This window comes from Mus musculus, chromosome 7 (genome assembly GCF_000001635.26).
Source record: "Mus musculus strain C57BL/6J chromosome 7, GRCm38.p6 C57BL/6J".
In the NCBI taxonomy this organism is placed as follows: Eukaryota; Metazoa; Chordata; class Mammalia; order Rodentia; family Muridae; genus Mus; species Mus musculus.
Window position 1 is genome coordinate 90,167,858 of NC_000073.6, and position 18,488 is coordinate 90,186,345.

The 18,488-nt window shown below is 35.3% G+C and overlaps 1 protein-coding gene across 21 annotated transcripts in view; it reads left to right on the forward strand.

Annotated features, from left to right (window-relative positions):
• Positions 1-18,488, forward strand: part of Picalm (phosphatidylinositol binding clathrin assembly protein) — a 79,256-nt gene that overhangs the window by 37,666 nt on the left and 23,102 nt on the right. For 8 of the 21 annotated variants that reach the window (XM_006507594.4, XM_006507597.4, XM_006507595.4 and 5 more), the window contains exons 5-13: positions 1,325-1,418; positions 2,722-2,833; positions 4,377-4,483; positions 5,177-5,218; positions 6,591-6,676; positions 8,422-8,545; positions 8,802-8,938; positions 9,643-9,746; positions 14,362-14,511. In XM_006507594.4, coding sequence (XP_006507657.1) covers positions 1,325-1,418; positions 2,722-2,833; positions 4,377-4,483; positions 5,177-5,218; positions 6,591-6,676; positions 8,422-8,545; positions 8,802-8,938; positions 9,643-9,746; positions 14,362-14,511 — 956 coding nt within the window. The remainder of the gene's footprint in view (positions 1-1,324; positions 1,419-2,721; positions 2,834-4,376; positions 4,484-5,176; positions 5,219-6,590; positions 6,677-8,421; positions 8,546-8,801; positions 8,939-9,642; positions 9,747-14,361; positions 14,512-18,488) is intronic. The other 13 variants (XM_006507602.4, XM_006507604.4, XM_006507603.4 and 10 more) reach the window with 2 other exon arrangements.

Here is an 18,488-nt window from a genome sequence, read left to right on the forward strand (position 1 = left end):
TTTTTACTGTTCCGACACTCAGTTATGAAGGAAGGGGGAAGGGACCCGATTCCCGCCAAATAATCTCGGGGTCCAGTAGCAGGGTGAGCACGTGTGTGGCTCCAAACAGCAAAGCAGCAGGGTCCAGCAGTGGGCGTGGCAGAACGAATGAGCAGGAAGCTCCACCCCTGAGCAAGCAGGTTTCAGGCTGGGGAAGGGGAATCTACAGGTAGGCTAGGTCACAGAAGTAGAGGGAGGTTTGAAGGTGCTTTGGAGTTCTGTAGAAAAGACTAAGGATTTGTGGACTTCTTTACTACCTATGTGAAGTAGATAATCATGAATTTATGTGTCTGCCAGCTTGCGTAGTATAGTATTTAAAAACCAAAGGATTTATTGTACATAAAAGACTAATACTGACTCATTGACTATATCTCCTGTGTGGGGTTTTTTTTTTTTTTTATTTTTTAATTTGTATATGTATGGATGTGAGTGAATTATTTTTTCACCCAGGATTGTGAATTTGCTAGGAGACTGACTGCAAGGGAGAAAGGTGTAAGAAAATTGTTTGCAAAAGAATGTCTACGATAGTAACAATTTTGACCTTTTTCATTTGGGGGCTAAGAGGCTGCTCACTTTTAAGATAAAGAAGTTGAGTTGTTCATTTAGATGTTGAGCTAAACAAAGAAGACTGAGACAACATTCAAGACATCTGTGATGGAGAAATGTCCAGAAAGTAAAAAATGACATCAGCAAGAAGGGATTAGATGAAAAATGATGGTTCTAGGAAGAAAGTATGATAACTGAAAATGAGGACAAGTTGCAAAGAGGAATTGTGTCCTCTCAGATTCCAGCAGTGTGTTTGTTACCTGAGAGAAAACAATGTTGAACATTTGATGGGTACATTATCTAAAAGCTAATCAAAACTGGCTGATGCAGACAGTATTTGTTTCATTAAACTCTGTGGAATCCCCATAAGGCAATATGGTTACTTTTTGAAACTAGTTGACAGTGTTCTTAGTATGGCTTAAATTAGAGTGACTTGATAAAAATTATATTTTGTAAAACTGATTTTCTTTCAAAAGTCTTTGATATTTGACTCAAATATTGTTCCGCCCTTCCCTCCTGTTGGGGATTGTGTTTAGGATATGTGTTAGACAAGCACTCGGCTGCTGAGTTACCATGCTAGAACATTTTTATCGTATAATTTTATCTATTGTTATTGTTGTGTGAGCGCCATTATGCATGTGCTATGGTGTGTGTGGAGTTCATCATAGTCTTGTTATTTATGTAGAGAACCAAATGGGAGATTTAATAAGGAATTGCTTATGATTTGTTTTCTTAATAGAGCTGATGGAGTTATGAGAACAATGAACACAGAAAAACTCTTAAAAACTGTACCAATTATCCAAAATCAAATGGATGCACTTCTTGATTTTAATGTAAGTTGATATGTTTTTGTAATTCAAGATTTCTAAACATTAGATAATCATAACTGGTTAGCTCTAGCCTCAGGTTTTCATAGTTTTGTCCATTTTATAATACTCTTTGGTTAACAGTATGGATTTTCTCTAGTGCTAAAATTTAGGTTATACAGACTAAAGCAAGCAAGTGATGGGTAAAGTGCTTAATTGAAACTTCAGAGGAGTTTCAGATTAAAAGTGTAAGGATTTCTTTGGCCTTCTTAATGTTTCACTTATGCTTGGTAGGACTCAAAGCATGATAAGCATTTAGAAAGAAGGAGGTTCAAATCTCATTTTTGATAGATTGCTATGTATTGCACAGTGACATTGCATCCCCTGGATTTTTAAAATGATGTTATTTGGGTAGTAAGCGTTGACTGGAAAGTGTCAGACTATAGTGACTAGTGACTTGAGAATCCTTACCATTTTTCTATTTTTTATATAGTCGAAAAGTTTTTTTGTGTGTGTTATGTGAAAATTTTATGAAATTAAAATTTCAGTGTCTACAATAGCACTAGTGGTACAAGACTCTGTTCTTGGTTGGTTTGTATACTGCTCTGACTGTTTTTGTGTTACATTGGTAGTTTTTGACTAACTACAGAAGAGAACATAATTCCCAGTGCCTAAAAGTCTGCCCACTCATAAACAAAGAAGAAAAGCACTTGGTTAAAGACTGTGGCCCTGGAAGACACAGAAAGCTGTTGTGTTTATTAGTATTATTTTGGCTCTATGGATGTGCAGAAGGTTTTTCACTTAATACATTGTTTGGGCTCTCTGTAAAATTATCTACTTGTTTTAGTGTCTGTATATAGAAAAATTTACTGGATCTTACTTAGAGGTTCTTAGCTTTTCTAGCCAGACACCCTAAATAGGTGTTTATATATATGTGTGCGTGTATGTGCCCTTTGTGAACTTAGAGCATTGTAATAAAGTTATAATTAAGAGACTTGAGATGTTAAACTTGAAAGTTAAAAGATAAATGACATTTTTATTTGCAGTCATAATTGTAAACTAGAAGGAATGTTTAAAGGATGTTTTTGCTGTTTGCTTGCTTCTGGATTTTCTTACTTAAGAGTTCTACAGTGTTTGCATGTAATTCTGAAGGTGAGAAATCAGGCAACTCCCGTATTGGAAAACTTACTTGTAATGTATCTCATAAGGGAAAGTAAGCCCCCTTTTCCTAACGAGCTGACGTGCTTTCATTGAATTTTAGAGAAGAATCATTTTGTTAGTGTCATTTAAAATATGAAATGAGCTAATCTTATTTACCATTTTTCCCTAGGTTAATAGTAATGAACTTACAAATGGGGTAATAAATGCTGCCTTCATGCTCCTCTTCAAAGATGCCATTAGACTATTTGCAGCATACAATGAAGGAATTATTAATTTATTGGGTAAGTACTAAAATATTATTGATAACTTTTCTTATTTCATGTTGTACGGATTAGTGATACTGATAGTAGTTGCTTAAACTGCTGTGAAGTCCACTATGACTCACGTTCATTCTGAAAATTTATTTGAAAAAATATTTTTTACCTCTATACACACACACACACACACACACACACACACAACCACACGTGAATAAATTCTCATTTTTATAAATGGAATATTTTAGCTAGTTATACCTTATTTTTTGATATAATAGTATTTTTTTGGATTGTTTGTAGTTTTTAGAAATACTTAAAATCTGTAAAGTTAGATGGGAAAAGCCTTTTATTTTCTTTTTCTCAGAAAAAGTGTATTTCCTCAGTATGTCTTCTACAGTAAACCTTATGAAAGTAGTATATGTGTGTGTGTGTGTGTGTGTATATATATATAATTTTTTCTCCACAATTTGAGGTACATGTGTGTGGTCCTGGGTAGTAAGTCTGGGGTTTCTTGAATGTTGAGATTGTGCTTTGGCACTGAGCTGTATGCTTAGTCCCTAAACTTAATTTTGAAGTTAGGAATTTTTTTAAAGCCAGGCACTATTGGGGGGACTTTTTACTTTGGGGGAGTTTTACAATTTGTGATATTGTCTTACATGCCAAGATGTATTTGAAATTGTTTTGTGTAGAAATGCTTCTTTTAAAGATTCCACTTGTTTAATTTTTATGTTTATTAATGGGTTTGTTTGTGTGGCTCTCCGTGTGTGTTCAGGTGTTTGTGGAGGGTAGCTGCATCTCCTGGAGCTGGAGGGTCAGATAGTTGTGAGCTGCTTGACATGGGTGCTGGGAACTGAACTCTGGTCCTCCCAAAGAGCAGCGAGTGCTCTTAACCTCTAAGCTACTTCTTCAGCTCCTCCCCACCTCTTTTTTAAATTTTTAAAAATTTTTATTGAGGTTTTCAAGGACTAGAAAAGGAATAATAAAAAGTGCCAAGTTATTATCAGATGCCGAGTGTATTTACTCTAGTATGCCCCTCCTCTTAGACAGTTTATTTATTTAAATGTGGTTTTCATAGACTGAGACAAGACAAATATATAGAGGGGTAATTTATAACTGAACAAATAAGGCTGTGGAAGTGATAGCCTTTGACTTCATGATTGATAAATGTGGTGCTCCATATTTCTGTATACAAATTAAGGGAGCTTTTGAAGTAACATTGGATAAAGTTGAAATTTTAGAATGTTAATACTGGTATAGTAAAATATTTATAAACAGATTTTAGTGTTTTAAGTGTTGTATTCTGTGTGTTTACTTGCAAATATATACTTGGAGAATTGTGAGCAAAGCAGTATTGTGAATAAAATAGTAATGTGAATACCTTCAAGCAGTTTTTCTCCTTTTAACGTTCTAGGACCTCAGTTCTAATTTGCTTTAAGTATCCAAACTAATAGCACAAATTTTTGTTGTAGAGTAAGTCCTTTGAGAAAATTTCAATCTTTTTCCTGTCTCAGGAAACTTTTAGTTTTTTTTAATGTAAATAAGAATATTTTCATATTTCTTTGGGCAGAAAAATATTTTGATATGAAAAAGAACCAGTGCAAAGAAGGTCTTGACATCTATAAGAAGTTTCTGACTAGGATGACAAGAATCTCAGAGTTTCTGAAAGTTGCAGAGGTAAGCTATCTTCAGAGGCTATAGACTTTTTAAAAATATGTATGGATTTTGAAGAAATCATTAAGATTTTTTGTATGCTGGTGACAGTGATGGCTTTGTTTAGAATTAGCCATTCAGTTTTGATGGCTTACTCTGTTGGTGCTGGTCAGAACTGCTCAGTGTCAGCCTAAGCGCTTCCTCCAGACAAGCCTGCAGCTGGAGCTGCATACTTCAGTGTTCATAGTGTAGTTCACAATACATAATACATACATGAATTAAAATTCATTTCTTACTATGAGAAGGTTATATGGTAATCTAATTTTATAAATCCTTAAAAGTGTTTGTTTTGAAGGTGGTACAGAAGGCAGTTGTGTTTGTAGGCATCCTGTCTGTTAGCAGAGACAGTTCATAAAGATTTCCCCCTTCCTTTATCCTCTGTCCATCGTTACTAGAATTACCCCTCTTCAGGATATTTTGATCACTTATATAGTTTTTCTTAAATTTTTTTATTATTTAAATGCATTTTATACATCAAACATAGTAATAACATTGAGTATTTTGATAATCAAATAATACATAAAAATTTGTTCAACTTTTATATTCGTATCCTTTCATACCCTAAAAATATCATTATGAACATTTAATACTATCCAGAAGAGGTAGCATTCATATTATTATAATTTCATGTGTTAAATGTAGCATTTCTTTTTGCAGCAAGTTGGAATTGACAGAGGAGATATTCCAGATCTTTCACAGGTGAGTAGATTGATAAAGCATGAAGTCACTGTCATGTGTGCTGCAGTGCCAAGATGACCAGTGCTATAGCAACACCTCTTAAGAGTCGTGTGCTTTTCCTTCTGTATTTTAACATTGCAATGCATTATTGAAGAGGGTTGGTTGTTTTTTCATTGTGACACAATGAATGAATGGTCAATTGATCTCTTCTCTGGTGGGTCTTTCCAAGTGCTATCCAGTTGCACCATGGAAAAGCTCACCCCTGCATGTGTAATAAATGACCCATGCAAATTGTATCTCTGAAATTTTCTATCCAGCTTTCAGGCAGTCTCACTTAGAGTCTCAACTTTCCTAATAGATTCTCACTAGTTATATAGCCCTAAGGATGGGCCTTAAGAACCTTCTAATATTTATGAGTCTTGCACGTTTTCCTTCTCCCTTCAGGAGGGAATTATTTAGTTTTGAAAGTACTCATGCACTCCTTAGGGTACTCTTAAACACACAAATACATATTTAAATCTATATTCCACATATGGCAGATAATATGGTATTTGAGTCTTGCATGTTTTAGCTTGATCGTTTCTACTTACATCTATTCTACTAGTAGTATCATTTCTTTTCACTACAATTCAGTAAAATTTCACTATGTATGTATACTATTTGTTTCTTAATCCATTCACATACTGATGGAGATCTAGACATTATAGTAATTGTTAGTAGTTAGAACTAAGCATGGCTGAGCAAGTCTCTCTGGTATGTTTATTTAGTATCATAGGTGGGTCATTTGGTAGTTTTATTATTATAAAATATTTTGTTTTATTTATATGTGTTATGTGAATATATAGCCTGTGTGTGCAGGGAGGCCAGAAAAGGGTGCTGAATCCCCTGGAGATATGTGGGCAGCATTTGTGACTGCAGGCAAACATACACCACAACACATTTCTGGAAGTCAGAGGACTACTTTCAATTCTCTATTCTTACTGCAAGTGACATTACCCCCTGAAGAACTAGTTTTCAAGCCCTGAAATCCATTATCTAATATGCAAATTAAAATAAGTATGTGCTATATTGTTAATAATATGTTTTTACTAAAATTTTATACGTATTAAATATTTAGAAACTTTAGGTTTTTATAAGTTTCTTAGGCTTTATGGTTATCTTTAGTTCTTAACATTTTTGGTGATGATTATTAGTAACTTCAACTAGTTTGTGTTCCAGTAATAGTAGTTGTAATATAATAATAAAAGATTATAATTTTGGTAGCTAAAAAATGCCCACCAGTAATTAGTACATGAGGAGTATGTATTTCTGATTTCTTATGTGAGATGACATTTGATTTATCTTGTTAAGTAGGGTAATAGTTATGAAATTCTTAATATTTGTGTTATTTCAGGCCCCCAGCAGTCTTCTTGATGCTTTAGAACAACATTTAGCTTCCTTGGAAGGAAAGAAAATCAAAGATTCCACAGCTGCAAGCAGGTATATATTTATATATTTGTATTTTTTAACAGTTGAAGATGGGAGTTATTTTTTCAGAAGGAGTAGATAAAACCAGCTGAAGTTCAAACTGTAGTTTCTCTATCTTGACTTGGTTATCTGTTAGATAGGTTTAAGTAATATGAGTGTCACTGTCACTAGTAATTAGTTACATTAGAATTAGTAACAGGATTCCATGGGGTTAATTTTAGTTCTTGGTTTAGTTCTTGATATCAGTAAGTATTGACATTTTAAGATGATATAAAAGATAATTTTGTATTAACTTGCTCAACTTTTATAATATCCTTGCGGTAGATGCACTAGTAATACCAGGATTCAAGCCTTGAATGCCTGGTATATTTTAATTTTTGTGCCTTTTGATGGGATTGATTATTGTCATGTTCTATTTTAATCAGTTCAACTTTTGGGCTAATTCCCCAGTTTATCTATCGAATTAGCAATAATAGAAATTATCTCTTGATCCTTTAATAAAATTTTTTGTTTGGGTGTAGTAATTGAATAATTACCCTTTTATGAAGATTTTTCCTCTTTATTTAAAATAATAAAATAATATATGAAATAGACAGTAAGGCTTCCTTTGGTTCTTTTTTATTTTTAATTCATATTGTGTTGATTTCTCCCTTTTTTAGTAATAGATTTTAAGCAATGTCAGGTACAGTGACTCTTCTCTATAATCCCAGAATGTGGAAAGTTGAGTTAGGAGGAAGTCAATGAATTTTGTGTTTACTTTGGGCTGTATATAGTAAGCTAAGGCCGGTCTGCCCTCCATTTCCCCTTCCCCAATTCCAAAGGGGAAAGTCCACTAATGAGTTGTTAAATAATACTTTGTGCAAGATTTTTATTTTATAGTAGGTTCTTAGAAGTAGTATAGTCACCAAATGTTTGACTAGTTCATTATAGGACAGTAATGAAAACAATCTAGACACATGCCTTAGGACTTATCTTGATGTGGTTAGCATCTTTATTTCTGTCATAATTACATGGCTTCCATTGAGTCAAGGTGCAGTTCTTTCCCCTAGAATTTAATGTTGGTTCATGGCTTAGTATGGATGAATGCTTACAAAGTGGGAATGTGAGATGTAATCAACTGTGCGTGTGTAATAGGTTTGAAAAGAGGATGCTGGCTTGTCAAAATAGCAGCCAGTACATAGAAAGAGGGTGCCACACAGACTGATGACTGAATGGAAGTCAGTATTCCTTTTCAAGGGACCTGGCATCCATTGGGGAATAGGTTTTGTGAGTGTTATTGTAGACAGCTCCTATGCCAATTAACACCCTGGCTCTTGACAGGTCTACCACACGAACACACCAAAACTTGAGCACCAGCAATGAGTCATCCTCTTCTAGGCTTGCTTGTGTGGTAGACCTGTCAAGAGCTGACTCTGAGAAACTAAATCAGTTTTGTTGTTGTTTTTGTATTAGGACTCTTCTAGGAATGTGAAGTCTCTTTCCTGTTGCTTCTTTGTCTTGGGAGAAGCTGTGTGTTCAGTGCTGTACACTTTTACTAGAGTCTGATATTTAACTCCGAAAGCCACACATTTGCATTTTAGTTCACATTGTTAAAATTGTTGACTTTTCTAGGTCATTGAGTAGAAGGGTCTATCTGAAGTACTAATTTTAAGTCCATATACTTGTTTTAGTTTGTCAAAAGTAGGGTCACTTCATTTTATGTTCTAGATATGAAGTGCTTAGCATGAAGCCAAATTACTTTTATCCCCTTATCCTAGGGCTACAACACTTTCCAATGCAGTCTCTTCTTTGGCAAGCACTGGCCTATCTCTGACCAAAGTGGATGAAAGGGAAAAACAGGCAGCATTAGAGGAAGAACAGGCTCGTTTAAAAGCATTAAAGGTAAGTAAGTATGGGCATTTTGTTTGGAAGAACAAGTAGGGGATCATTATATAAATGAACCTCTTAGGTTTTAAATGTGTTAGTAGTCCTACAGGCTGAAACTCAGTTTATTTTTCATACTTACATGGGATGCTTGGTGAAAAGTCAGGGAGTACCCTTCAGCTTTTAAAGCAGACTTAGAAGATGTCCATTTTCAGAGTCTGAACCAAAACAGATCTGGTTTTCGATTCCTTATGCTTAGTTCCTTTTTCAACAGGAACAGCGTCTAAAAGAACTTGCAAAGAAACCGCATACCTCTCTAACAACTGCAGCCTCTCCGGTGTCCACCTCAGCAGGGGGAATAATGACTGCACCAGCCATTGACATATTTTCTACCCCTAGTTCTTCTAACAGGTACAACAGGCAATAAGGATGTCTGAGTATTTAGTGTAAGATAGTCTTCAAATTATATGTTTATAGGTTCTGTGAGTTTGCTTTGATTTATGATTTTGTATTCACAAATTAATACTAAAGGTGTAAAATAACACAATTGGTATACTATCTAAATATAAATGAATAAGGTTAGGGTTATATTTTGTATGCTTGGGAATTAGAATATGGCTAAATTGCTAATTATTAATTAGAATATAATATAATGAAATGGATATTTTTATTGAGGGGTACTTATTAAGTCTTTCCAGAAAAGTTGACTCAAATTCAATAGAAATTTAAGACGTGATGCTCAAATATTTTTCTGGGCCTCTTTAGAATTAGGTTAAACGAGGAACATGGCACTGTTAGCTGGCTACAATTGTTCTTTTTAGGCTTATAGTGACTCTTTTCACTTTCAAAAAAAATTTTTTTTTAATTTGCCCTTTTATGACTTATGTATAGACTATACACATGAGATTATGGTTTGTTATTCATATCATGCACGTAACAGCAAACTGATTACAAGTAAACTAGTTAACTTGGCCTAAGTTTATTTTATTCATAATAAACTTTTACATTTTTTATTTTATGTTATGTTATTTTTTTGAGGTGGAGGGGGGCAGGTGACAAACTAATATAGCAAACTTCATCTAGAAATAAAATTGATTTTCAAAATCTTTCCCTAGCACATCTAAGCTGCCAAATGACCTGCTTGACTTGCAGCAGCCAACCTTTCACCCGTCTGTCCACGCCATGTCGGCTGCTCCTCAGGGAGCGAGTACATGGGGAGGTGAGTGTCACTGTCTTCTGGGTACTGTGTGGGCAGCTTCCCTTGCAGTAAGCAGCTTTCTTTCTGGTAGAGGTTTTGCTTATACTTGATGCATGGGAATTTGAGAAATAATAAAATGACAGTAAACTGATTTTTATCTCCTGATGAAAATTTATGATAAGTGAAATACTAAATTCATAGTTAATTATGGAATAAGGTTTAATGAAGATGAAATTAAATATAAGAGTAAGAGCCACTTTCTTACGGATGAGGTCACGCCTGTAATGCGGATGTTAAGTGTACAGTAGTTACTGTGTTTGCGGTAGGAAACATTTCATAGTGGGCAATATGATAAGGCTCTAGTAAAACGCACATTGTTATCAACCGGTGAAGCATAGTGTGGCCAGAGATCACATGGTAATTCTTGTATTTTTTTAAATTGTATTTTACTTTTATTTATTTATATAATTAACTTATTTTATGTTAAATGTTGGTTAGACTTGTAACAGGAATGTCCTTCAGTAGGTTTTTAGTTCTAAGATGATCATGGTTTAACACCTTTAAAGCAGATTGGTAATGTATGTCTATTATACAGCTTTAGTTGATTTAACATCATCACCTTTGCATGGTTTTGTTGTGTGTGTATTTATATACACATATATATGTATGTATATATGTATATGTGTATTATGTGTATTATATAGTCACCAAAAATTGCTGGAAAGAGATTATCAGAAAAATGATACTAAGAAGAAAACTATAAAATATGTTGAAATTTGTATTTGCTTTCATATAACATTTGAATTATTAAATTTTTACAGCACATGAAATAGATTTTCATCTTTAATCATTTGAATTAACAATATAGTTTGGATGCTTCTTTCCTTTCTCCCTCTCCCTTACCATCCTCTCCAAGGCTCCTTTGTGTTTTTCTTTTTTTGGTGTGGTATTTTTGTGAGTATTGAATCCAGGGCATTGCACACACTAGGCAAATGCTCTGCCATTGAGCTTCATCACCAGCCCAAAGACGCTGTTTTGTATACAAGAATCTAAGCTCGGTGAAGGCAAGGGTTATCTATCATAGAGAACATTTTGTGATGGTTGTTGTGGGGGCTTGCTTGTGTGTCAAGATGCACATGTGGAGGTCAGAGAACGACTTTGTGGTATCATTTCTTTCCATTGACCTTATGTAGGTTCTAAGGATCCAACTCAGGTCTCTACTCTGAGCTCTGTTGTTTTCTCACACTGTAGCCCAAGCTGGTCTCAAACTCGTGGCAGTCCTTCTGCCTCAGCCTCTAAGTGTTAGGATAGTAGGGTTGGAACCATCACGCCCAGCTCTAGAGTACTTCTTGTTATATGTAGCTATAAATATAAATGAGGCAGAAGCAGGTAGATCCTTTGTAAAATTGAGGCCAGCTTGGTCTACAAAAAAAGACTCTGTCTCAAAACAAACAAAATGGAACTAACTCAGTCTGAAGAGGAGGAATAAAAATCTCAGTTTCTTTTCCAAAACCTTAGTTACATGTAAGAAAAGGGATGTAGTCTTTACTATAATTCCTTTAATTTACACAGAATTAAATCCCTACCTTCTCATAAAAATATTTAACTTCTGAATTGGTAATAGTTTCGGTGTTTTGGTTTATGCATGACGAAGTAGCTGAAGTATTTAAAGGACTTCAGTCAGTACAGGAAATTGTTGAGTTATTGTTCATATCCTTGATGTTCAGGTTAGGATTTGTTTTCGTTTTTTAATTGAGGCCAATTTACAATAAAAAATCTTACATATAAGAAAATTTCATAAATAGTAAAAAGACAAAACAAAACTTTTTCTGGTTTTTTTTCCCCCCAATAATGTGACTGCAGCCCAGACCCTCAAGCATAGCAGGCAAATGCTTTACCACTGAGTTGAAGTTTGAAGCTTGCCTGGGTAACATGAGGCCTTGTTTAAGACAAAAGTAAATATAATGGACAAGATTATTTTTCCAAAGTTTTAAGGGTGCTAGGGACATCCCTCAAGTCCTTGCTGCTGAGAAAGCCAGAGGTGGCAAATTTGGGTCCTTGGAACCCATGTAAATGTCAGGTAGTTATGGAGCCCTACTGGTCATATTTCAGAGTTTAGATGCTAACTGGAAACACCATCTTATGAGTAAGCTTGCTAGACTGACTAGCAAACCTAGCCTGGAGAGATTAAAGGGACAGGTGTCTGCTTCAGGCTGCTATGCTATGGACTCACAAGTGCACTTCATACACACGAGAGAAAGGTGAAGACAGTCTTGAGATTTGCCAGTCTAGGAGCTGCTTTAAGTTAGGATAGCCAGAATATCATCATATTTAATAGTTTGCACTTACACTATTTTGTCTACTGATTAGCACTGCCTAGATTAATAGGACAAATGCTCGATATTGTCTGAATGGTCAGCCATGAGTGCATATGCACATTTTTGCGTATTCTCTATTATTTGCTCAGCAAAGTAAAATGCACTTTAAAACTATACATCAGGCATACTTTTAATCCGAGCATTTGGAAGGCAGAAGCACACAGATCTGTGAGTTTGAGGCCAGCCTGATCTACAGAGTGAGTTTTACGTTGACCAGGGCTACACAGAGAAACCCTGTCTCAAAAAACAACAAACCTCTACATCATCAAGTATTTTCAAAGGATACTTCCAACTCTGTTAGTCAGCTCTAAACCCAGATGTCCTTATTATACAAGGGACTAACTACAATGGGGAGACAGCATTAATATAAGCACCAGTGCTTACTTACCAAACCAGGCTCTCTGATATGGTTAGTGGAAATGAAAACCAGGCCAGGCTGGAGGGCTCTCAACAACACTAAGGCTGTGACAGGTTTATTCTAAGCAGTCAGACCTTTATACACTTACAAAAACAGACTGTAATGGTGGCTGCTATGATATAATGGTGGTTGCAGTCTAGACAGGGTGTGCAGCATATAAAACTAGCATATATAAATCTAATCTAACTAGCATATAAATATAATATATATTTATATATATTTTTATGTATTTATATAATATATATTTATAAATATAATAATCTAACTAGCATATAAAACTAGCATATATAAATCTAATCGTTCAGCCAAACTGATACATACTTCCCTGACTTCTAAGGGACACAGAATCAAAGGTGGTTTGAATGCTTTACTGCCTAAAGGAGTGCCTTGGTTTCTCAGGAACTAAAAGCACACAGAGCCACAGGAGCCATGGACTCTAACCTGAAAAATCTATATCACATGCCTTTCAAGGCAGCTAGTCCAGGCCATCTGCATGAGTCTGCACATTGCATTGTGGCTTTCCTACCAAAGTCAACTTCATGTATCTATCTGACTGGTTGATTTCTGAATTGTTTTTTTTGTTACTTTGCCATCTCCCCCTCCCCCCACTGCTGCATGCATGAGAAGGATGTTAAAGTATCATTTAAGTTTGAGTAGTTAATTACTATATTTTGGGTTTCAAAATGATTTTTAGTGTGAGTTGATAATCTATAGGAATATTTACTTCCTGGATAAGTACTTAGGATAAAAAAATTAAAAATGTTATTTAAAGATGCTTTGTAATTAAACCTGTAACTGTTATTTTCTTGTGTGTGTGTTTTCTGAATTTTTAAGTCGTTACATTTAGAGTTAATAAATGCTTGCCTTGATTTGATTGACTCTTGATTTGATTGAAGTGTACCTGTTATAGTGGTATCTAGCTGGCCCTTAGTTCTTTGTGTGGTTATTGTTGATTTTTGTAGTCTTAAAGCAGCAATAGATTAAAGAGGTGGCTTTTTGAAGGTATAGATAGAACCATCTTCTTGATTTTAGTTGTTGCAAAGAAAAGTATGATGCTATATATTTGCTATTCTTCTTTTTTTCTTTTTTCCTTTAGTTAACTGTTTAAATCTTAAGAAAAGGCTTTCATCACTAGAACAGCTATCTTAAATGAGGCATAGGAACAGGAAATATCTAATTCAAGAATAACTTTAGATCGAAAATTTGAAGGAGAAAAGCTTGTTAGTTATATGATGGGAACATCTGTTATCCTGTAGGACATTTAAAGTTGTCCCCAGACTGGAAAGTCTTCTTTGTTCTTAGTTGTAAGTAGGTCCTTTCCCTTTCATTAAATCTTTTATTCATTTTATTTTAGTTTCTTGACTGTTGAACTTAAGCAGGAGTTTTACAAATGTTAGAATCAGTTTCTTACCTTAATTTGAAGTGACTTTTTATATTTCTGCAAATTTACTCATACTACACCTTTACCAATGTTTATTTCAATGATTGGAGTAAACAGATTAAGCCATTAAAACCAGTGTTCTCAGCTAGAGCAGGTGCAAGGTGAGTGGCCCTTATATTTTGGTGGTTATTCTCTTATTTAACTATGTGACTATTGACTTTCTCACGTGGGAGAGGACGCCTGTAATGTTCTGCTGTGATTGTTAATGGAGACAATTCTTCCCTAAGGGTTTCTGTGTGCTAGATACAAGTCTTTCATCTTAGTGATTACGATATATATTTGTGTGCAAAATTAATAATAATATAACTACTACTTTTCACTTTGCATCTTTTGACTAATGACAATACTAATATATTACTTCCTTTCTTCATTTTGCTGTAATTCACTGGGACTGCACAGATCCTTTCTCTGCTACTCTAGATGCTGTTGAGGATGCCATTCCAAGCTTAAACCCTTTCCTCACAAAAAGTAGTGGTGATGTTCACCTGCCCATTGCTTCAGATGTATCCACTTTTACTACTAGGACACCTACTCATGAGATGTTTGTTGGTAAAGTACCATTTAACCTTTTCTTCCCCATTCAAGTCTGTGCTGAGGTTTGGGGTCTGTTTGTTTGTTTGTTTGTTTGTTTGTTTATGTGTTAGTTAGATTTAAAGTCCCGCAATAATTACTTTGGATTTTAACATCAGATTTTTAAATTAATTGAAATGATCATATCCTAAGATTCTTCAAATACTCCTGGTTATATTCACTGTAGGATTTAGGAAACAGATTTCTTTGAGTGTATTTTCTGTGTCTTGTTGTCTGCTATAGTTTAATATCTTGTGTAGTATCCTGTTAATTAGTTCACAGAATTAATTTAAAAAGTAGCATCTACATTTATATGTTTATATGTGTTTGTATTTTTACTTTTGTATACTGGAAGGAGAGGAGTTATTAAAACTATTGCAAATCATAATTCCATATTGCCCTAAATGATACCTATCCTTAGTCCCCTTTGTAAGGGTATCTCTTCATTACTTGTCTGAAAAAAGAAAAAAGTATGAGTGACATTTAAGTGACAAATTAGAAAAATGATTGGACTAACCCATTGTTGTAGTATATGAAAAGCCAAATTTACTTGAGTTAATTAGGAAGTAGTAAGTTTTAAAGTAAGAAAAAAAATGTTACAATTTTTGTCTAGGTCTGCTTTATCTGATTTGTTTTAATTCCTTTGGTTCCTCCATCCCCAGTTCTTCCTTTTCTCTTTCTTCTTGTGTCCCTTGCTTATGTGCCTTGTCAGAATTTTCTTGGTACTCAAGCTTACCCTAATACTGCTCTTTTTTTTTTTTTAAACATAGTGTCTTTTTTTATTATTATTAGATATTTTCTTTATTTACATTTCAAATGTTATCTCCTTTCCTAGTTTCCCCTCCGAAAATCCTCTATCTCCTCCTCCCTCCCCCTGCTCCCCAACCCACCCACTCCCATTCCCAGTCCTGGCATTCCCCTATACTAGGGCATAGAACCTTCACAGGATCTAGGGCCTCTCCTCTCATTGGTGACCATCTAGGTCATCCTCATCTACATATACAGCTAGAGCCACATGTCCCACTATGTGTTTTCTTTGATTGGTGCTTTAGTTCCAAGGAGCTCTGGGGTACTGGTTAGTTCATATTGATGTTCCTCCTATGGGGCTTCAGAACCCTTCAGCTCCTTGGGTACTTTCTCTAGCTCCTTCATTGGGGGACCTTATGCTCTTATATGTCATGAGCCTTCTATTGTTGTTGACTTACTTTGTTGATTATTACATAAGAGAAGTTTCTGTTTTTCTCCCTGTAAAGTAAGTTTTCATAACCTCCTTTCCTTCTCCATGATGTAGGTCTTACTGTGTATCTTTGGCTGTTTTGGAAAACTCAGTATGTAGACCAGGCTATCCTTGAACTCATGGAGATCTGCCTGCCTCTACCTCCTAAGTACTGAGTTTAAAAATGTATTCTTCCACAGCTGACTTAATTTTCATAAACTTGTTAAGAATAAATAGGCCTGCTCCCCTATCTCTTCACCCTCCCTTCATCTCCCCTGACCTACTCTGGTACTGAAGATTTAACCTAAGAACTTGGGCACTCTCTGCAGATTATACCACTGAGCTATATCTCAGTCCTTACTTGATTTTTTAAAATTGCATCCCCTCCCTTTCTATTCTTATTTTCCTTATTTTTCTTTTAGTACATTATGATTTTATAAGTAGATACCTTATTATACCTTTTAATCTGTACTTAGATATTTTCATGAGTATATTTTACCTTTAATATTACTGGCTTGTAGAATTTAAAGCTCTATGTATTCATTGATTTCTTTTCAACTATGGTGGGGGTTTCTTATTTATTCATTTGTGTGTATGTGTATTTCTGTGTGTGAGTATATGTAGCATGTGTAGGTGATTGCTCTTGATAGCCGTAAAAGAGGATTAGTTATCCTGGAGGCAATAGTGATCCACTTGATTTGGATGCTGGGAATTGAATTCTGATCCTCTGGAAGAGCTGCAAATACTCTTAACCATTGATTCATCTTTGCAGCTCTTCCAGTTTTTTTTTTGTTTGTTTGTTTGTTTTGTTTTTTTGCCAGTGTACTACAATTAAAAATAAGCCCAGATAATTTTGTATATTTATGCACAGTACTTGATTCCCTTAAATTGTCATTAAATATATATATACATATACATACATGCATAGTCTGGGAATGGTTGGTGTATGCCTTTAATCCCAGCACTTGGGAAGCAGAGAGGTGGATCTCTACTATTGCGGCCAGGGTGGTCTATACAGCAAGAACGTGTCTCAAAGAAAAAAACAAAGCAATAAATGTATATATACAGCACAAATGACATCTTAAAAGGGAATTAATGAGGACATTTGATAGGAAAATGTTTGGACTCCTGCAAATTTTTGTTTGAATTCAAGTTCTACTTTAAACATTTAGTCTTTGTGAGTCTATGAAAGTTGATATATTCTTGTGGAACAGTCAGGAGTTTATATGAGAATGCTTAATACCTAACACTATGCCAAACATTTATAAATATTACAAAACTATCATGAAAAGCAATCTTGTATATTTCTTACCTAAGTTATTTAAGCATCTTTAAGACTGATTATTTGCATTGCTTTTATTTGTAGAATTGTTGAGTCATTTGTGTTGGGGGTCCAGAAGTAGCAACAAAAGTTCAAGTTCATAAAAATGATTTACTTTTAGTTAATAAAAACTGGAAAGGATAAATGGCTCAGCAGTGAAGAGCACTTGCTACTTTCCCAGGTGACTTGATCCAGTTTCCAGCACCCATATGGTATCTCACATACGGTTGTAAGGATCCAGTGCCCTCTTCTGTCTTCCAGGGACACAAGTCAGGCAGGCATTCATTGCACGCACATGCAAGCAAAGCACCCATACATGTAAAACAAGTAAATATATATATTTTTTTCTCCTGTTTATATAAAGTGAATACACACACACACTCTGTGTGTGTGTGTGTGTGTGTGTGTGTGTGTGTGTGTGTGTGTGTGTAGGATAGACCTCAATAGTATTCTGGTATCAACTAACTGGATATTCAAGTGTTAATAAGTCTTTGGCCTTAGATGAAATTGTTTAATCTATTCAGTTTGCCAACCCAGCCAGTTTCTCTTTTAAATTTTTTGTTTGTTTGTTTGTTTGTTTGTTTTTAGTGTTTGTGTGTAGGTGTGTGGGTGTTGCAGTCATTAATTAACCTCTCCTCAAATTGCCTCAGTGTAGTATGGCATAGATTCCTCACTACCTACTCCACAATGTTCTGGGTTCTGAAGACACACACACACACACACCATTATATTTTAGCCTTAAACAGCTCAGTAGCTGGGCCACTCTCAAACCTACATGCTGCCAACACCTCCCCTCTGATACTCCTGAGTTATTACTTACTAAAATCTATATTCCATCTGCCCTAGACCTAATTGGGTCTTTTCCCACTCTTATATGATTGGTATGCCCTCTCTTCTGTACCTCTCAGGCTTGGACCTTATTTCTTTCCTAGCATGGCGGTTGTTTTTCCTTCTTCCTCTCCTAATCCCCTTGCTCGCAAATCCTAAAGTCCTACCTCTGTCTCCCTGCCCAGCCATTGTCCACTGGCAACTTTATTAACCAGTCAGAACCAACTGGGAGCAGAGACCCTTCATATCTTATGTTGATTCTCCGGCAATTTTGGGAACCCAATTAAGTTAATACAAGAGTTAGACAAAATCTAGCCCAGGTGTGGGTGTATGTGTGTAAGCACCACAGCTTACATGTGGAAGTCAGGGGACAACTTGTTGCAGTTAGTGTACTCATTCCACCATGTGGGTTCTGGGATTGAACTAAGGTCATTAGGCTTGATGCTTTTACCAATTGAACTGTCTTGCTGGCCTGATTTCAAAGATGTTGGGATGCTTTTCTGTCCCAGTGCTAGTTATTTTGTGTCTCAGTTCATTTATTATGTCTTTATGAGATTGGCCAGAAATACTGTCTGTCGATTGGTGCCAACC